At 44.2% G+C, this 18,881-nt stretch overlaps 3 protein-coding genes and 1 long non-coding RNA gene across 17 annotated transcripts in view; 1 reads left to right on the top strand and 3 right to left on the bottom strand.

Annotated features, from left to right (window-relative positions):
* The window catches only part of Snx25 (sorting nexin 25), a 103,556-nt gene extending 96,928 nt beyond the window's left edge, over nucleotides 1–6,628 (bottom strand). For 2 of the 3 annotated variants that reach the window (NM_001432812.1, XM_087588346.1), the window contains exon 1: nucleotides 5,978–6,628. In NM_001432812.1, the coding sequence (NP_001419741.1) occupies nucleotides 5,978–6,352 (375 nt within the window). In that variant the 5' untranslated portion in view covers nucleotides 6,353–6,628. Of the gene's footprint in view, nucleotides 1–5,767; nucleotides 5,857–5,977 lie in introns of those variants that run through there. The other variant, NM_001432813.1, reaches the window with a different exon arrangement.
* Erich1 (glutamate-rich 1) overlaps nucleotides 1–18,881 on the bottom strand; it is a gene marked incomplete at its 5' end in the record, with an annotated part of 52,793,804 nt that overhangs the window by 29,417,016 nt on the left and 23,357,907 nt on the right.
* Cfap97 (cilia and flagella associated protein 97) overlaps nucleotides 5,963–18,881 on the top strand; it is a 49,091-nt gene continuing 36,172 nt past the window's right edge. For 2 of the 13 annotated variants that reach the window (NM_001436809.1, NM_001436806.1), the window contains 1 exon segment: nucleotides 5,963–6,109. Coding sequence is in view for 5 of the 13 variants with exons in the window: in NM_001436813.1 (NP_001423742.1) it covers nucleotides 7,573–7,643; nucleotides 16,290–16,742 (524 nt within the window). In the remaining 8 variants the exon portion in view is untranslated. 13 annotated transcript variants of the gene reach the window in all.
* Nucleotides 13,538–16,561, bottom strand: LOC148000564 (uncharacterized). Its single transcript, XR_015640375.1, has 2 exons — nucleotides 16,344–16,561; nucleotides 13,538–15,225 (listed from the first exon to the last, which is right to left on the bottom strand). It is a non-coding gene; the product is annotated as an uncharacterized LOC148000564 (long non-coding RNA).

Below are 18,881 nucleotides of genomic sequence, written 5' to 3'. Positions count from 1 at the left end.
GATTCTACTCTCACTTAAGGACTTCCACAAGGCCAAGATTATCTTTCCCATCTTGGCTCCTGTGACTCATCTGATATATTCACCAACAACTCAAATCTCAAATGGGCCAATGCTCTGTCTCTGAAGCAGTTTTCTGGAGCCTTTTACCAAGTGATGAAAATGTATAGTGCTCCCTTTGGAAAGCACTGCTGAATTCACATACAGCTTCCTCATTTCCTAGGATATCTTTGCTGGCTTTGATTGGCATTTCTTTTTATGTTCCTTGTGTTCAATCTACTTTGAAGTTATCGTTATTCCTAACTTCCTTCCTAACGAGAGGCCAGAGAAAGTATTTTTTCTGCATGTGCAATCACTGTGCACAGACCATGAAATGACAGGTATCAAAAGCTTCTTGAATGTGTGTTTGTATTAGTTTATATGTTAAAATATATCTAGAAGAATAGATAGCAACTCCACTGGTGCCTGCCTTTATAAAATGAAAAAAGATTCCCTACGCACACTCATTATCCTTCCATTCGCTTTTATTAATCACGTGACGGTGTGATCTATAAAAAAGTATACCCAAACTTCTGTACAGCCTGAATTTAAAATGCAGCATCCCTATGCCACAAACATTTAGGCAGGATTCTGATTTAAAAGTTTTTCATTGGTATTCTGTAAACCAATTATCAATCCAATGATTTACTAGACATTTTTTAAAAAGCCATTTTTTTTCCTACTGGTCACGATGACTCAAACTCCCTTAGCTGAAAGGTGAAAAGTGTCCTGAGTAAGGAGGTTAAATTATTACGACATTATCTGTTATCAAATTACTGCGGATTGCTTATCACATTAGAATAATGAAGGAAAGCCACAACGAGGCTATGTATAGTCTCTCTCATTCCTGTTTCTTTCCTCTTCCTCTCAAGTAACTAAATTAAGTTTGCTTCACTCAAAGAACATTTGTATTAGTAAAAGAACCCATTTAGGAATCCTAGCAGCCTGACCCAAGCCAACTAGAGCAGAGGATGGCTGTGTGAATGTCCTCACTGTGTCTCTAAACATCTGCCTTTCTGTCCAGTCAATGCCACTCGGTCTGAGAGGGCTGGACAGGGACTACTCTTGTTTACCTCTGGATCCTCCCCAATGTCACAGTGCCACACACTTAGAGAGAGAGTAATTCGAGCTCTCAATGCTGCTATTGCAAGGCTCCCCGTCTTTGCTAGGAAGCTGGTTGAACCTTCAAACCTAAAAATGCCATCTAGACTTATTGACCTTTGTTCTCACCAAATCCATCTACTGAGAGCATATGCATGCTGGCACTCAGGAACACAGGAGGCGATGACGACGACGACAACAACAACAACAACAACAACCAGCAAAACAAAACAATTACAAAAAAACAAAAAAAACAAAAAACCAGCAGGATCAGAACTTAGAAATGCTTGATGACTTGATTTGACAAACTCTCAACTTTTCTGTCTGGTGAACCTTACAGTCTTCCACAAGCTCTTTCTCTAAACAGCCACATGCTACTGTTTCCCATATGCTGCTATGCAAAACTTCGGTGGACTTTGCTATATGGCCCCCAACCCCCATTAATTACTTATTCATTTTCACATGGTATAAATCAAATAGAAAACATTAAGTATTTCAGACAATGGAGATTAATTTGCTTATCAGATTAGAATAGTCCACACTGAGTTCCCTATAAACATACACTATTATAAAATTCCAACTTACGGTAAGTTTTTTTTAAGTAGCTAGTAAATTGTATCTGACAAAAAGAGAAAAATCCAGAGTCTGAAATGGAGAAGGTGAAGAAAATTGAAAGAAATCTATTTCACCAAAATGTAAGCTGTGTCCCTTCTCCCACGAAAGGATAAAGTCTGAACTGTCCAGCACCTGTGGCTAATGAATGATCAAATCCAAACAGGTTAAATGGTCAGCAGAATACCAAACTACACTTTAGACTAGGAACACTATACCAAGACAGCCAGCCCTCCTAGCAAAACTGGGCTAAGAACTCTCCCTACAGGACCCAGACAGCTATTCTCAAAACTTTGGGGTCAACCTTCTTGATCCAGAAGGCTTCTGTACTTCTTAAAACTACCAACAGACAGTTGAGACAGAATTTTTCTCTGGGATGAAAGCTATTATTATTAATCAGTAGTTGCTCCTACTGATATAAAATCCAAAATCTGTACACATCTAAGATACTCGCTAGGTATTAGATTAATTGAAAAGGAAAAGCACAGATTTAATGACCATAAATAAACTTAATTTTCCTAATTATCATCAGTAAACACTTGGGCACCCTTTAACTCCTGTTAGGTACAGGGGATAATAACAAAGAAGTGTCAGTTACAGATCGCAACTACATGGTGTTTACAACTGAGCACACTACAAAGCATCCAGAAGCATCCAGAAGCATGACGAGCCTCCTTCACCGGGTGCGACAGTCCACACCTACAATCCCAATCCTCAGAAGATGAAGATCAAGGCCAGAGGCCAGAGGATGCCAGGCTGTGCATGAGAACTCTGTACAAGCTTGAGGGCCTGAGTTTAGATCCCCATCACCTTTGTTGGGTGCATACACTCTGTAAAGACAGAGCTTTCAGAGGACAGAGACAGGGCTCACTGGCCAGCCAGTGTAGCTCCAATGGGAAGCTCTAGCTTCAGTGAGACCCCATCTCAATGATGGAGGAGGAAGAGGCAGAGGAGGAGGATGTGAAGAGAAAGACATCACTGTTTACCTCTAGCCTCAACATGGGCTAGTGCACCCACACATACATGCACACACACATGCATGCATATGCCACATATACAAAATAAAAATTATATTTTTGTTGAAATAATATAGTCTGATATTAATATATTTTAATAATATTTTTATTGATATAATATAGTCTGATTACGGTTTCCCTCCCCAGCTTCTCCTAGTTCCTCCCCACTTACTAACCCACACAAATTCATACCTTTCTTTTATTCTCTTGCTCCTTAGAATAAAAATGGGCATCTAAAATAATAATAAGATATGATAAAATCAAAGAACCCAGAATAACAGAAAACAACAAACAGGAAAATGAGCCAAAGCAAAAGCATAAGAAACACAGAGAGAAAACCCATAAAAACAAAATCAGAAACCATAATCATAAACAAAAGGTCTGTAAGGTTTTTTATTTTAATAAAATGTCCAGTCAAGGTACTGTGAGACCAAAACAACAAACAAGCAAACAAACAAAAAGAAAATTCCAAAAATGCCATTAAGTTTACTTTGCATTGGCCATCTACAGTGGACATAAGGCCTGCCCTTAAATGTGAGACTCTGTTGGAGAAAACTAATTTTCCTTTGAGAGTGGGGGCTCATGTCCACATCCCTTCTTGGCACTGGAAACCATCTGGCTTAGACCTGTTCAGGCCTGTACGTGCTGCCACAGTCTCTGTGAGTTCACACGTGCATCCGTCTTCTCGCTTCCTTGTTCCCTTGGTGTCTGCCATCCCCTCCTCCTCATTTTCCTAACGCTGAGGGACTACCATTCTCCTGGTCCCAAAGGACTCGAGCATCAATCAACTTGATGGAGACATAAACTGTTGACCTTTGGCCTGGACTTAGGGCAGTGTACCCACACATACATGTATACACACATACATGCAAACACCATATATACAATTTTTTTAAGTATTCTTAAAAAAGAGTTCAAGGCTAGTCTGGACTATATAGCAAGCCTCGGCCTCCAAAAAACAAAACAAGTTTTTATCTGCTGTTAGCAATGTGTGTGTTTTGTTTGTTTGTTTGTTTGTTTGTTTTGTTTTGTCTTGTTTTACTCAACAGAAGGAAACCAACAAGGGAGATGAGGTGGGAGGGATGGGATAGAAAAATGGAATAGACGGCAGGATTTTTATCTAGCCCATATGTTAAGCATTCAAAGTGCACTGCATAAGAACAGATCATTTTAAAATCTGAATCTGAATTTCTGGGTATTCACTGTTACCCTAGCTCCATTTGGTTAACTGTTAACCAGCCTCCTGCTCCACATATGGTAGATGACCTGTGTGGTCCAGCTTCTAGGCTACTCCCACAGAACTCCCAGATATCTTACACGACGCCACATGTCTACGCTCCCCAGCCTTCCATTCATAAAGAGAACAATCACTTCAAAAACTGGGATTTCTGCAAATACAGCCAGCAGTAGGGCTAGACTAAACATCATCTGTAAGAAAACCTGAATATTCTGTGAGTTACATGCCCCTCAAGTTGAAATGATCTACAACTAAGAAAGTAACTTCCTAATGACCTTAGGTAAAGCTGTCACAGGGATTCAAGTTGAAATACCTTTCCCCAGGTTAAAATTCACCCCTTCTGTAACCTGAAGTCAGGATTGCACTTGCTGTCTTACTATCACGTTTCAAGTGCTGGTTTTTTTTCCCCCTAATTCACCTGCAAAATCATTTCTCTGGATGATAATTTCAATTGCGCCTTACTCAGAAACAAACCCAGGAGATCTGAGGGTATGCACTGTGAAGGCAACTGAGGAGCAATGCACACAGTGAGGAGGTTGGGGACCCCGCCTGATGAGTAAATGATATCACAACTCTGAACCTCACCCCACCGTTTGCACTTCCTTCCCTCACCTGCATTAACACCCAACCACTCAACTCTTGGTTTCCTTTCTGCTTTATAAACACGATCCAAAAGTATCTTATTTACTGTCTGGCTTCCCACAGGAATATAATCTACAGTGAACAGGACTTTTAAGTGACTTGCTAATTCAACCCAAACTTCTAGAATATGTAAGACTTGGTTTATTAAAGATGCTCAATTATAAAACTGAATTTAGTAGAAGTTCTTATGTATACTATTTAAGAACTGTGGTGTGCCTTATAGGTCTAAAAACAAACTGGTAAACTTTTTGGATCCTTATTAGAACTGGGAAAAGAGTAGAACACATCTACTCACCAACTCTAAGTTACAAGAGTAAAATGTACAGCCAATCAACGCCTTTAAGTGGAACAGTCATTTCTAGTCTTTTGAGACTGCCTATGTGTTTCCTGGGTCTAATGAGGGAGAAGGCCATTCTGAAGTGGCAAGCTCTGGAAAGTCATTTTGAAGAGTAGAAAGCTTTTCCAGAAAGAAATAAACGGCTCGTACCATAAGCAAATACAAACTCTGGGGACACAAGTCACTCTAACAAACGTTTTTATGAAGTTGAGCAACCGCCTTTCCCACGCCCCCTAGATCTCGGGCAATTTCAGTTTTATGAAGATGTCAATCAGCCAAGTTCAGGTAAAATGAAGGTCCCTTTAAAGGGTTATTATGAACAGACTGGAGGTAAAGTTTGATTTTAGGCAAACATGGGGTCGTTAGGAAGGAGGGCAAAGCACGTTGAAAATAAAATTCTTAACTGCATTCCACAACATAACCTATATATCCCTACATAACCACAACCCTGGTGTCCTACACCTCACTGACGTCAGCTTTTCCTCTTAACAAAAGACAGTGGTTCCTAGTGAGCATGTCCCCCAATCCCCTCAAATCAGACATCCAACTGAGCTGCGTTACCACTTAACCCACATGGAGGAAAACAAGACCTTACAGGTGTGAAGTACACAGGGCCCATTGAGTGAGCTCGGACTGGGTGACCCAACCAAGTTTTCTCTTCTGGAAACCATCATAAAGTTATCTCCCACACACTACAGATGGAAAACCCCAACAGAATCATCAGTACTGAGAGCGAAGCCTGCCTCCTCCTGTAGGTGCTGTGTGCGATTTTTCGCCAGCACTCACCAACTTCAACCTCGGAGACCTGCCTGGATCTCTGCGTGCAGAGGATGGTGGATGAGTAACTACAGAGCCTAAAACCGCGCGCGTGGCCAAGCCCGCGCCGCCCAGTCCTCAGCGGGCTTAGGATGCGGGAGGGCCACCCTGCGGGAGCCCCCCAGGATCTGCGCGCGCACGAAGCCGCGGGCACGCGAGGCAGCCGAGACCGGTACTCACCCGCAGCGGACAGCGGACGGCCGCCGCCAGCCGGCTCCAGGAAGAGGCGAAGTCCGGCGGCTGGGCGCGCGGGCTCCAGCAGACGAGCGCGACCAGTGTCCCCAGCAGCAAGGCGGCCGCGGCGCAGCTCAGGTACAGGCTGAGGCGCAGCAGTACCGCGCCCGGCCCCGTGCCCGCCGCCGGTCCCCAGCCCGGGACCAGGCAGCACAGCGCCAGCACGGCCAGGGCCGCCACGGCTGCGGGCCCCCGCCAGCCCCCGCCCGGGCGGTCCGCCGTCCGCTGTCCGTCCGCGGAGCCCCGGGCAGCGCGGCAGGCGTCTGCGGCGGACGTGGGGCCGCGGCGGGCGCCGCTGCTGTCGGTGGCATCGCGGTGCATGCTGCTTCCTGGGCCGCTGGCGACAGGCTCATCTCCCGGCCCGCTGCCCCCCGGCGCCGCCCCGGGCCGTGGCCTGTGCGCGGCGCCCGGCCGCCTCGCCGCTCCCGCCGCCGCTCGCGAGGCAAGGGCAGCCCGTGCTCATGCCCTCGCCGGCGGCCCTGCGCGGGAACCGCTCCAACAGACACCGCCGCGCCCCCCTCGGTGCCGCCGCCCCGCGCTGGGCCCGCAGCTGCCCGCCGACCTGGCGTGCCCAGGTAGCGGGACCGCGAGGCGACTGGAGCCCCACGGGCTTGAGACGCGCGGGGGCGGGGGCGGGACCTGCGGCTGACTGACAGTGGGGCGGGGTCGCCCCGCCCACCCGGGGGCGGGGGCGGCCGGAAAGGGGCGCGACCAATCGCAGTAGACCCCGCTACTTCCCGAGCCTCCACCCCCGCCCCCCGGGGACCGCGTCTGTTCGTGGAAAATTTTGCTGCAGGTGTCAGAAGCTTGAGTACTGCTCGGCTCAGGTGCTCCCTTATTTTCCCCGCTCGCTCCTCGCCTTGCCTACATCCCGGTACCAGACACCGGCCCTTGTCCTCTAACTCTCTGATTAACCTGATACTGTCCCTGATCCTCAATTTTACTTCTTTCTTACAACCGACCCCACCGCCCAAGGATAGGGACTAAGACAAAACTGAAGGAGTTAAGTGAAGCCTGTGGTTCCCGCTTACTTATGGAAAGACTCCCAGAGTGTCTTCCTGGTGCCAGAGAGTGTACACAGCTGCCATAATCGATTTGGCTCCGATTTTGTGTTTTTGTTGCCAACAACTACTCGGTACAAAAGCTGTTACCCACGCAAAAGAAACTGGTTCAAATAATTTTGAGAGAACATATTTCCCTCTCCTATCTTAGTCGCAGCCGGTAGTCTACAGACGATGTTTGCTGAGAAGAAAATGTCCAAATGCTCCTCAATACTATAACAGGGCTGCCAAAGACCATACGGGGTGTTGACTGTCTTAGAGGAATGGTGGAAAATAAGAATTTCTGAAGACACTGGGAAGGGAGACAGAGTAGAGAGGACAAAAAGGAATGAAATAAGAAAAGAAGGGGAACTTGATAGATAAGGAGCCTAGGACCTCTCCCCATGACACTTTAATGAACAATTCCAAATTCTTTAACTTGTACTATTTTGTTTTGTGACAGGGTCTCTCTGTGTAAACCTGGCTATCCTGAAACTCACTATGTGGACCAGGCTAGTCTGGACTCCCTCAGAGATCTGCTTGCCTCTGCTTTCAGAGTACTGGAATCAAAGGTGTGCAGCCTAATATTTGCAGCGTCTCTAGTATGTTGACTGATAGTGCCCCAGGTGGCAGATGAGTAAAATAAGCCTTAAAATGCAGTGTTATATATAGTGTTATATATTACAGCTATACTATTTTTGTTTTTTTTTCTGTAAAGGGATTGTTTCATCCATAATAAGTATTTGCCATTTCATCAAAAAAGGGAAAAGAAAACAGTCATGAAGTAAAGTACTTGCCTGCTTAAAATGAAGTATAACACAAAAGGTTATTATTCAAGAGAAGACACGGGTGTACATAAACAGTCCACCCGTGTTTTCCTTCCAGGTCATCATAACAAATTCCTCCAAGTGGAAGACCAAGTCATAGATTTAAAAGTCATCCCTAACATTTAATTCTAATAGAATGTAGTGTTTATGTGAATTGTTTTTATAACTATTTAAAGACAAGTATGTTTCTAAAAAATTTTTTTTTCGGAACTGGGGACCAAACCCAGGGCCTTGCGCTTGCTAGGCAAGCGCTCTACCACTGAGCTAAATCCCCAACCCCTCTAAAGTTTTTTTGAAAGATTTTTTTTAATTTTATTTTATGCGAGTGCTTTGCTTGCATGTGTTCGCTTGTGTACCATGTGCATGTGGTGCTCACAGCAAGAAAAGAACATGGAATCCCCAGAACCGGAAATAGGAGCAACCATGTGGATGCTGGAAACTGAACCTGACTCCCCTTGTAAGATCACCAAGTGCTCTAAACCACTGAGCTACCTCTCCAGCCCCAAGCTTGTTGCTTTTAATATTAATTGGCATTCGAGGAACATTTCATTCTTTTCTACGGGCTAAGAAAACATATAAAGATAATGAACCTCTCATACCAAATGTGACTACAGGGAAAAGCTCTGGACATTTCATCTCCACCCCAACAGATACTGTCGAGCCTGATGACAAATGGGGAAATCGAGGCACCAGAGGTACTTGACTCGCTCGCAAAGCTAGCAGACACTAGAACTAGGCTTTGGCGTCTGTCTCTACACATGAGACTCCCTTCAGTTTCTGCAGTCACCTCTGTAGCTCAGCCTTTCTGAAGAACTCAGTGACTTTATCACCTCACGTTACAAAGGAGCAAAACCAGGCTTTTATAAACCCCTGAGTCTAAGACCAGTGTGCCATGCTAGAGAATGTCCAGTTGTGTTGCTCTGTGAGAACAGAAGCACGCTTGTTTCCCTGGCATGGGAGGAGTGAGTATAATTAGAAGGGGAAACTGGCCTAACATCTGCTGCATGCCAACTCTGTAACTGAAGACCATGACCCTGCCGTAGTAAGCATGGTTCCCAAGAGTAATGCAGGGCTGGAGCCTGCGCAAACCCACTGTCTGAAAACTGCCTCAGAGCACACACTTACTGCCAGGCCAGCCTGGTGCTTCTTGTTTACTTCATAAGTAGAGTTAAGCCTCTACTGTGTATAGCACAGGAGGATCACTGGCATGCGTGAACCCAAAGGAAGAGCTGACCTCAGAAGGCATTGAAGAAAATGAGGAACAAAATCAGTGCCTCATCTTAATCCGAGTCACTTAAATCTGAGTCAAAGAGTCCCTTCCGGTAGTCACTGTGAAGTCCTAACAGTTCCTTAGAAAAGGTTTATTATATACATTGTATGTGTATGTGTATGTGTATGTGTATGTGTATGTGTATGTGTATGTGTATGTGTATGTGTATGTGTATGGACCTGAGTGTAGGTGTGCACCAGGGTATCTATGCACCAGGCCAGAGTTCAGAGGAGAGCATCTAGTCTCTGCGAACTTAAGCCACCCAGTGTAGGAGCTGGGCACCAAGCCTTGGTCTCCTGGAAAAGCAATAAGTGCTCTGAACTGCTGAATCATCTCTCTAACCCCATGGACTATCAGCCTTAAGGGCTGAAGGAGAAAATAAAAAATAATGTTTTGGGTGCTGAAGAGATAGATGGCTCAGCGGTTAAGAGCACTGGCTGCTCTTCCAGAGGTCTTGAGTTCAATTTGCAGCAACCACATGGTGGCTCACAACCATATGTAAAGAGATCCAATGCCCTCTTCTGGTGTGTCTGAAGACAAGCTACAGTGTACTGTCTTAATTTTTTTTAAAAAGTAATATCTTACCTATATATTTTTATTGTTAGTGAATTCTGACCAGTTCTAATAGAGGCATAAGGCACTCTTCATCATCTTGTAGAAATCTAAATGGGAATGACTTCTGGTCGAACTCCCAATGAAGATCAGGAGGAAATGACCATTTTTAAATGTCAAACAAAGCAAGTGGGCATCACTGATCTTTGTCTAAGAATGTGTTAGAAATGTTTACAGGACAGTGAACCTCTAAGTGCAATTTTAGAACATATGTAAACTATAGTGAGTGGCATTCCATATTTGTAAGTAAAACTATTCATATTGAGAACATATGCAAAGTCAGAGAGTGAGAGAGATTTCGGAACAGTCAGCCTGAATGGGATGTCCCCATCAAATCCCTCCTCTAAGAACCCAGGGAACTCCCTCAGAAGAGGAGGCAGAAAGAAAGAGCAGACTGGATGGAGGACTCCAAGAAAGCGAGGCCCTCTAAATCAACATGGGCAAGGTTCATATGAACTCAGAGACGCACAGGGCCTGCGTGAGGGCCTGTACCAGGTCCTCTGCACATATATCATGGCTTCTATTTTAGTGTTTTGATGAGATTCCTGAGGAAGCCAATGAGTGAATCTTTGATTCCTGTGCCTTCTCTTGGGCTCTCTTCCTTTTCTTGGTTTGTCTTATCCAACTTTGGTGTGATAGTTTTCGTCTTATTATCTTTGATTTTGTTGGCTTTTATTATTGTCTCTTAGAAGACCGACTGCTCTTTTCAACTGGGAGACCTGGATGGGAGGGAATGTGGGGAAGAACTGGGAGGGATAGAGGGAAGGAACACCACAATCAGGATATATTACGGGAAAAAAGAATCTATTTTAAATAAAAAGGGGAGAAAACTTATCCAAAGTCATTAATCTTTAAAAAGAAATATTTTAAATTACCGAAAGCTCTATCAGCTTGTACCAGGACAAATAATTACCAAAGATCTACCCTAAAACTGAAATCCAGAGAATATGACGTCAATCATCTTTCATAATAAACTACCTCCACATAAGGAATGTGGGGTATGAGTCAGAGAAGTGGGGTACAGGCTAGGCTCAGTTGCAAGTTCTGCTCTTCCAGCCTGGGTCTCCAGTGGAGAGGTGGCCAGCTTTTAATGCTTATGTTTTTGTATATGTGTGTTGAGGCAGGGTAAGTGCCCTAAGAGGCTGGAAGAGAAATTGGATCCCATGGAGAGCTGGAGTTATAGGCATTATAAACTACCAGATGTGGGCTCTGGGAACCAAATTTAGGTCTTCTGGAAGAGTGACAAATGCTCTAACCACTGAGCAACCCCACCACCACCACCCCTGCCCCCTACATGATGGGTGTTTACTAGTAAGTATAACCATCTGTTTACTCTTTCAATGACCTACCACAATTTGGCTAAATAAATACATTAATGAATTTTTGGTGGACCACCCAGGTCGGTAGAGTCTAGTGACTTGTTACTAAAAATATATTAGTTCCCATTTCTGCCCCCTGGGGAATCTATAATCCTTATCATCTGTCCCCTCCTATTGAGGATGACATCAGAAGACACAAACAAGTGATATTTATGTTTGCCAGTTCTGAAATCTATCCTAGCCATATAATTTAATTCTCACTAATACACTAATATTTTCACTAAATTATACTAATAATTGTAAACTAAACTGGCCTTTAATATCCAACATTAGAGACTATTTGATAATATGACCCCAAAATGCATATGGATTAAACTTTTGAATGTTCTACACGCTACTTCACTATAGTTTTTGAGGACAGAGAAAAATCGATCACCATGGTCCGAATGTTTTAAGTCTCCTTCCAAATACCTGTGCTAAAGCCCATGATTAGCTATTGGAAGGTGTGGCTACAGGAAGGGAATTAGCTGAAAGAATATGGAGATGGCTCATCCATTAAGAGTTCTGGCTGCTCTTCCAGAGGACCAGGGTGAGATTCCCCATACCACCTGGCATCTGTAACTCAAGTTCCAGGGCATCCAACACCTTCTTCTGGCTTCCTTGGGCACTGTACACAGGCAAGATACTCACACACATAAAATAAAAACAAAGTTAAAAAAAATCTAAGGGGCTATGAGACAGGTGTGGTGGGGCAAGCCTGAAATCCTAGAATTAAAAGAGAGGAGGAAGATCGGGAGTTCAAGGCCATCCTCAGCTATAGTGAGTTTGAAGATAACCTGAGCTCTATGAAACCCTGCCTCAAGAAAGAGAAGACATTAAGTAGAAACTTCAGGATTCTTGGGAGAAAGTTAGTTGTGTTGGAAGGTGTTTTGCTAACGCAAACACATGAAGGAATGTTTCACCAAAACGCACACAGGAGAGAGGATGTTCTGCTAAAGCAAGTACGTGAAAGGACACGTGATGAAGGATTCTTTGCTAAACAGCACTCATGTATTGGGCTGCCTTACGGTGCGTAGTTGAGCTGCATTTGTCGGAACTCCATAAAGAGAGAAACACACCAAAAAAAAAAAAAAAAAAAAAAACCAAACTTCTGGCAGTGTGCTATAGTTTCTTGCTGCTTCCACTGACTCAAGCTGATTGGCAGACTGGTGTCAGCTGAGACAGATATATGTGTTAAGACACATGCTGATGGGGCTGGGGATTTAGCTCAGTGGTAGAGCGCTTACCTAGGAAGCGCAAGGCCCTGGGTTCGGTCCCCAGCTCCGAAAAAAAGAACCAAAAAAAAAAAAAAAAAAAAAAAAAAAAAGACACATGCTGACAAAAGACCAGTGGAGGACGGGTGATGTCTGGAGGGTATGAATAGGACTCGACGGACAGTGACAGAGGCTGAGTTTAGCTTGCTTAGAACTAGCTGTGCAATGCTTGTGGGTCTCACATCTTCGCTGATCTTCACTCTGCTGAGGCATAGCCCAAAACTTCTCTTGGTGTTCCTGCTGGTCCCTCCTGCTGACATGCCTAGGCTGAGGCCTGGCTCTCTCTCTGCTAAGTAATGACACCACTGTTGCTGACCTGGTATTTCTGTGAGGTGTTTGCAAGTAAATCGAGCTGCTGCTGTTGCTGCTGCTAACTAACCTGTGATCTGAACTGCTGATTTCCAGACAACACAGACGGGATTTGTTCCACAGAACCTTTTAACAGGTCCACTTCCCCACATTCTTTCTTCTCCACTACCTCTTGTGGGTGGTGGGCTAAAAGGAGGTTAAAGCGTTTTAAAAACCATCATTAAAAATAACGTTTGAAAAATAATTGTTACAAAGACAAGACACCTACTTGCCATGACTCTCAAACCAAGTGAGAGGACACAGAGAAGCCATCTCTGAACCAGGAATCAAGGTGCCTTATCTACTGGCACCTTGAACTCTGACTTTCCTTTCTCCAGAACTGTGAGAGAGAAGATACACTATAGGATTTGTTGTAATGCCTGAAGGACACATAATGAACCAAGATTTAAAAAAAAAAAAATTCAGTCTCCAAGAGAATCGTTATTAAAAATCAATTGCTTTTATTGTAAAATACACAAAGCAGAAATTTTACCATGGTAACCATCTTCACAGTGTAGCAGTAAATACATTCATATTGTAACTATCCATGTCTGACACTTTCTCTACCAGGCAGCTGTACAAAAACTCTGCCGTCAAACAACTCACCACCCCCTCCTCCCCAGAACCGCCTCACACTCACTCTGATTTGTGTCCATGAATTACACTATCCTCAGCCTCTTAGAAATGGAATCATGTCTTTGTCTTTTCTGACTAGCTTATTTCATTTAGCATCCTCTCTTAAACTTCATGTCATAGCATGCATCAGGATTTCCTTCCTTTTTGTGGCTGTGTAAAATTCCACTGCATGTATGCAAGTGTTTGTATTAACATTTTCTGTTTATAGACTTGGGTTGTTTCTATAGTTTGAGTATTATGAAGAATAATGTTATGAATCTGGATGTACAAATGTCCCAGACACTGCTCTGAATTTTTTTGGGCATATATTCTGAAATGGGATTGTTAGTTCATATAATTATATTTAGCATAGAATTTCCTATCCTGCTGTTTTACATATCAACTGTGTAAAAGACTCCCAATTTCTTTGAGTCTTGTCCATCTTGATCTTGTTGTCTATTTCTAGTTTTTGCAAGAGTATTTCTAAAATAGTGGGGCTAAAGCATACCGCATTGTTTGATCTTTGTACTCTTGATGTGTGGATACAGGGGTACCAGTGAAGTTGTGGTTCTAGGGCAACTTTGTAAGCACAGATATGTCACAGAAAAGTTGTGAGGTTATAGGGTACCTTTAAGGAGCCAGTTCTTTCCTTCCACCATGAAATCTAGAAATTGAGGTTGTCAGGTTTGACTTGGAAGTACTTTGTACCAGTTGAGCTGTCTCCCTGGCCCTGGATGTCTTTTTGTGTTCTGGGATCTAATTCTAGTCATCTGGCAAGCACATTTACCTACCAGAAATGATCATCTCACAGGCCTTCACTGATTTTGATGTGCATTTCCTTAATGAGTGGTGTCTTAGTGACTTTGTTTATGCTGTGACAAAGCACCACAACCAAGGCACCGTATGAAGTAAAGCATTTAGTTGGATTCCCAGTTTCAGAGTCCATGATGGCAGAGCAAAGGCATGGCAACAGGAACAGATAACAACTCCTGTCTTAATCCAAAAGCAGAAGGCAGAGAGGTACAAGTCTTTTGAGACCTTTTCCAAAGCTAGTGTCATGCCTCCAACAAGGCCACACCTCCTAATCTTCCCAAACAGTTCCACCAGCTAGAGACCAAGTACTGAAACATATGAGCCAGTGATACACCTCCTCCAAACAAGGCCACACCTCCTAATCCTTCCCAAACAGTTCCACTAGCTAGAGACCAAGTACTGAAACATATGAGCCAGTGATACACCTCCTCCAAACAAGGCCACACCTCCTAATCTTCCCAAACAGTTCCACCAGCTAGAGACCAAGTACTGAAACATATGAGCCAGTGATACACCTCCTCCAAACAAGGCCACACCTCCTAATCCTTCCCAAACAGTTCCACCAACTGGGGACGAAGTATTCAAATATACAGGCATTTAGAGGCCATTTTCATTCAAACCATAATACTCAGTGTTTTCTTGAGCTGCTGGCTATTTGTATCTTCTTTGGAGAAATGTCTACTCAAATACTTTATATCTACCCTGGGAATCAGTGACAAAATATTTTCATTAGTTAAAATTAAGTGAAATACTTTCTTTGACCCAACAAAATGGAAAATTGTTAATAATCAAAACCAAAAAAAAAAAATACTGTTCCAAATAAGAGTTCTTTCTTAAGTCTGATAGCTGTGGTTGTGATCATACCCACACATTTGATTAGAAACACCTAGACACATAATGAAGCTCACCTCTGGGTGTGTCCGTGAGGGCATTTCCAGAGACATCATGTGGGCTCTGATCTCATCAATGGGGTGATCCTTGATGGATTCATAATATGCTGGCATTATTAGCAGGCAGTGAAAGGCAGGAGGTGGGGCCTAGGTGGAAGAAGGTCACTAGAGGTATCGCTATAGAGGTTGGCCTGGCCTCTTCATGTAGGCCAGATTCTCCAACCTTACAATTACATGAACTGCTGCTCTGTAGTGCCATGAAGGACTGAACCCTCTAAAAATGTGAGTCAAATACATCTTTCCTCATTGTGTTAGATATTCTGTCATGGCTCTGACAAAACAGTACAGTGAGTGGTAGACCCTGGGCTACAATGTTAATTAAGTCCGTGCTTGCTTGCTTTGTACTTTTATGTAAGTGGTGAGAACTTACCATGGCTGTAACAAACGCCCACAAAGTTAGATGTAGAAAGCAACTCATTTATTTGGATTAGGGAGTTGTGGAGGTCAGAAATCTAAATTCAAGGTGGATTTGAGTTCTTTCTGGATAGAATCTATTTCTTCCCTCTTTTCAGCTCTCCAGAGCTGCATGCACTCTTTGGCTCATTGACTCTTCCACCCATCACTCAACCATTTTGTGTTACAGCTCCTACAACTAACTGACTTGGAAGCTTTTGCCTCTCCCTTTTATAAGGGCCCTAGTGATTGATTACACAGTGAGCTCCTGGATAATGTAAATTTAATTGCATCAGCTAAATCCCGTGCCATATAAAGTACTATATCCGTGTACTCTGGTGATTAGAGGATAGAGATCAGGAGTGTGGTGGCATTCCTGACCCTTTGATGTGTCAACAAGAAATTAGGGCACTTAACAGTCTGTAGAGATCATTTTTTAGTTTGCTTAAAGTGGATCTCCATCATCATAAGGGCCATCCTTCATAGGTTACCTGCCCCTGATGCACATTAACTATGCTTGAATTGGAACTTTTTTTTCCCCTTTGACACACACCTCACGATACAGCCCTGGCTAGCCTGGAAGTTACTATGTAGAACAGGCTGACCTTGAACACAGAGATCCCTCTCCCTCTACTCCTAAGTGCTGAGATTAAAGACATCCGCCACCAGGACTGGTTTATGTGAACAGCGTTTTGCTGAAATAAAATCGAACGAACACACAGTCGCCCTTCATTTTTATTATTGTCGTCTTGTTACAGAATTACAAGATTACAGCATCTTTGTAGGAAACCATCCCAGATGTCTAAACCTACCGCAGCGTCGTGGCTGTACGAGCAGGTGATGCCCTGGACAGCAGGGAGGCCCTGGCGGTCTCCTTTCCACGAGCCCCCAAGTCTTCTCGAGGCCCTGCCGAGAAGCTGTCGCCCCTACAGTGCAGGCCTCATCACTGTGACGGGGTCTCTTGGAACTATGGACGACAGGAGCGCTGCCAGGACCATCTTCGGCAGAGACTCCGTTCCGCGATCGCCCCGCCTTTCCCCTTCCGCTGAGTCTCTCCCCAGGAGCTTCCGCCCGCGCTCACGTGTGCGCGAGTCTCCGCTAGCTTCCAACGCGTGGGAGGGAGAAATGTGGTGTGGCTGCGCGTGCGCAGAGCGAACGAGAACCCGAACGCTCGGCGCGGCGCGAGAGTCGGTAGCGGCCACAGTTCCCAGGTGAGCGGCTCACGGGCTTCCGCATCCGGTCGGTCTCCAGCGGGCGAGACGCCCTCCTCTGCGTTCGGGGTCCGTTTCCCCGGTTCGGTGCCCGACGGAGGCGAGCACCCAGGGTGGGTACCGCCAAACCTCTACGGGAGGACACAGACTGTCCTCAGCCCTAGACGCCGCCGCCACCTCGGCCTCGCCTGCCCGGAGGGGGACGTGGTAACCGCTACAAAAAAACAAAAACAAAAACAAAAACAAAAAAACGGTAGCCCGGCCCCCAGGACGCGAAAGGAGGCGTGGAGTCGGGGTCCGAGCTCACTGCTGCCCCTCTCCGGGCACTTGAACCCGAACCCACAGGTCTGAGGAACTGTCTTTTTGACTGCTACATCCCAGAGTCCGAAGAGGGTACTGACTAAGGTCGTGGACGAAGCCACAAATTCCTGAAAATCAGGTGTTTGGGCCGATATTTTTCTATACCTAATCTGGGGCCCACTTATGTACATATCGACTACCACAAACGTACAAAATGACATTTTAATGGCAGGTGATTTGTGTATTCTTTCTGGCGTATTGTGAAAGCACTGCTATCTTTATCCAAGTAACTTCCAGGTAGCTTTGACAGAAACCCACCAGAGGGTTGCTATGGTCTCACGAACCGTCATTTGATGTTTACCCTTTACCGATGTGTTGTAAGATATTCTTAACGATCCTATAGAACTACAATTTTTCTTGCCTATTCCCGAATGTCAGCTGAATAGTAGCAATTGGTGTGTGTGATGGGGTGGGGGGGGAGGTTGTCAGATAAGTTTTCCCGGAAATTAAGTTTATGTGCGTATGGCCACTCTTGCCCTGTAGAAATTCTTAATATAAACACTAGAATTTTGACATACATTGGGCAGTGGGCCAACTCTCATGTGGAGAGAGGAAAGTTATCAAAATACGCTGGAAACATGACGGTTTTGTTCTGTTTACATTGGAAGCAAAGATCAAGAATCTGGGCTGAGCCTTAAGTCTCTAGACCTCTTGGTGGGATAAACATTCGTTAAATGTTTACCTAGTTGTTGTAGGTCTTTTTTTTTTAGACACCGTGGATGTAAAGGTGAACAAGACATCTGGAGTACCTAGTCTGGTAAGAGTGGCTATACCTCCCTCTGGCCCCCATCCTATTCTCTCTCCCCTTTTTCAGAGGCCGATGGTCCCTAGCTCCAGAGCTCAGATGATCCTCCTAATTCAGCTTCTCTTATATCTGGCTTATAAGCACATTGCCAACTCTATCCAGCCTGATGAGGAGACTACTGTAGGCAAAGTTTGAGACAAATCTATTCTCTTCAGGTTCTGCCGTTGGACCCTGGAAACAAATTAGATAAGCCACAGGACAATTTCAGGTGCCATTCACCATTTCTTTTGAGAAATGATCTTATTTGGCCTGGAACTCACGAAGTAGACTGGCTGGCCAGCAAATCCTTAAAGACCCACCATCTTAGCACCAGACTTATAAATGCAGGCCTATGCCCTCTCCTCCCCCCAGGTGGATCACTGAAGCTATTTAAGCTTTTCTATCTCAACCAACCTACTTCTGCATAAAATTAAACATACACTTCAGTAAGATGTTACGTGCCGGTTAGTAAGATGTACTGATTCTGAGCAAATCATTAATAAGAACTTCTGTTATTGTAACCATTGCTTTTTTTTTCTTTAATAAATTTAATCAGGGGATACATTAGTATTTGCAGAGGTTGGGAAAACCTGGAGGAGTTAGTTCTCCTGTTCCATCCTGTACATCCAAGGAATCAAACTCTGGCTGGCAGGCTTGGTGACAATTAATGACCCAATGATCTCAGTGGTCCTAAAATGACTTTTTGTTTATGGTTAAGATACATTTATTTCTTCATATTCTGCAATCTATCTCATAATTTGGTGATTTTTTTTTTGGTCTACTACGAAATTCTTCAATTTCAAGAAAATTACTTTAGAGCTAGTACAGTGTTTTCTTAAGTTTATTTAGTGCCAGGTCTATCCATTTGGGAAGTAATTATAATATTGCCCTTAACACTTGAAACTCCAGTACCACTCAATTTTCAATTCTCTTATATTACCATTTAGTAACAATTTCAAATTTCTATAGATCGGTGACATTTCAAACTCATGAAT

This window comes from Rattus norvegicus, chromosome 16, assembly GCF_021556685.1.
Source record: "Rattus norvegicus strain SHRSP/BbbUtx chromosome 16, alternate assembly SHRSP_T2T, whole genome shotgun sequence".
Lineage (NCBI taxonomy): Eukaryota > Metazoa > Chordata > Mammalia > Rodentia > Muridae > Rattus > Rattus norvegicus.
Note: the sequence above shows the minus strand (reverse complement) of the source record. Positions and strands in the feature narration are given on the sequence as shown.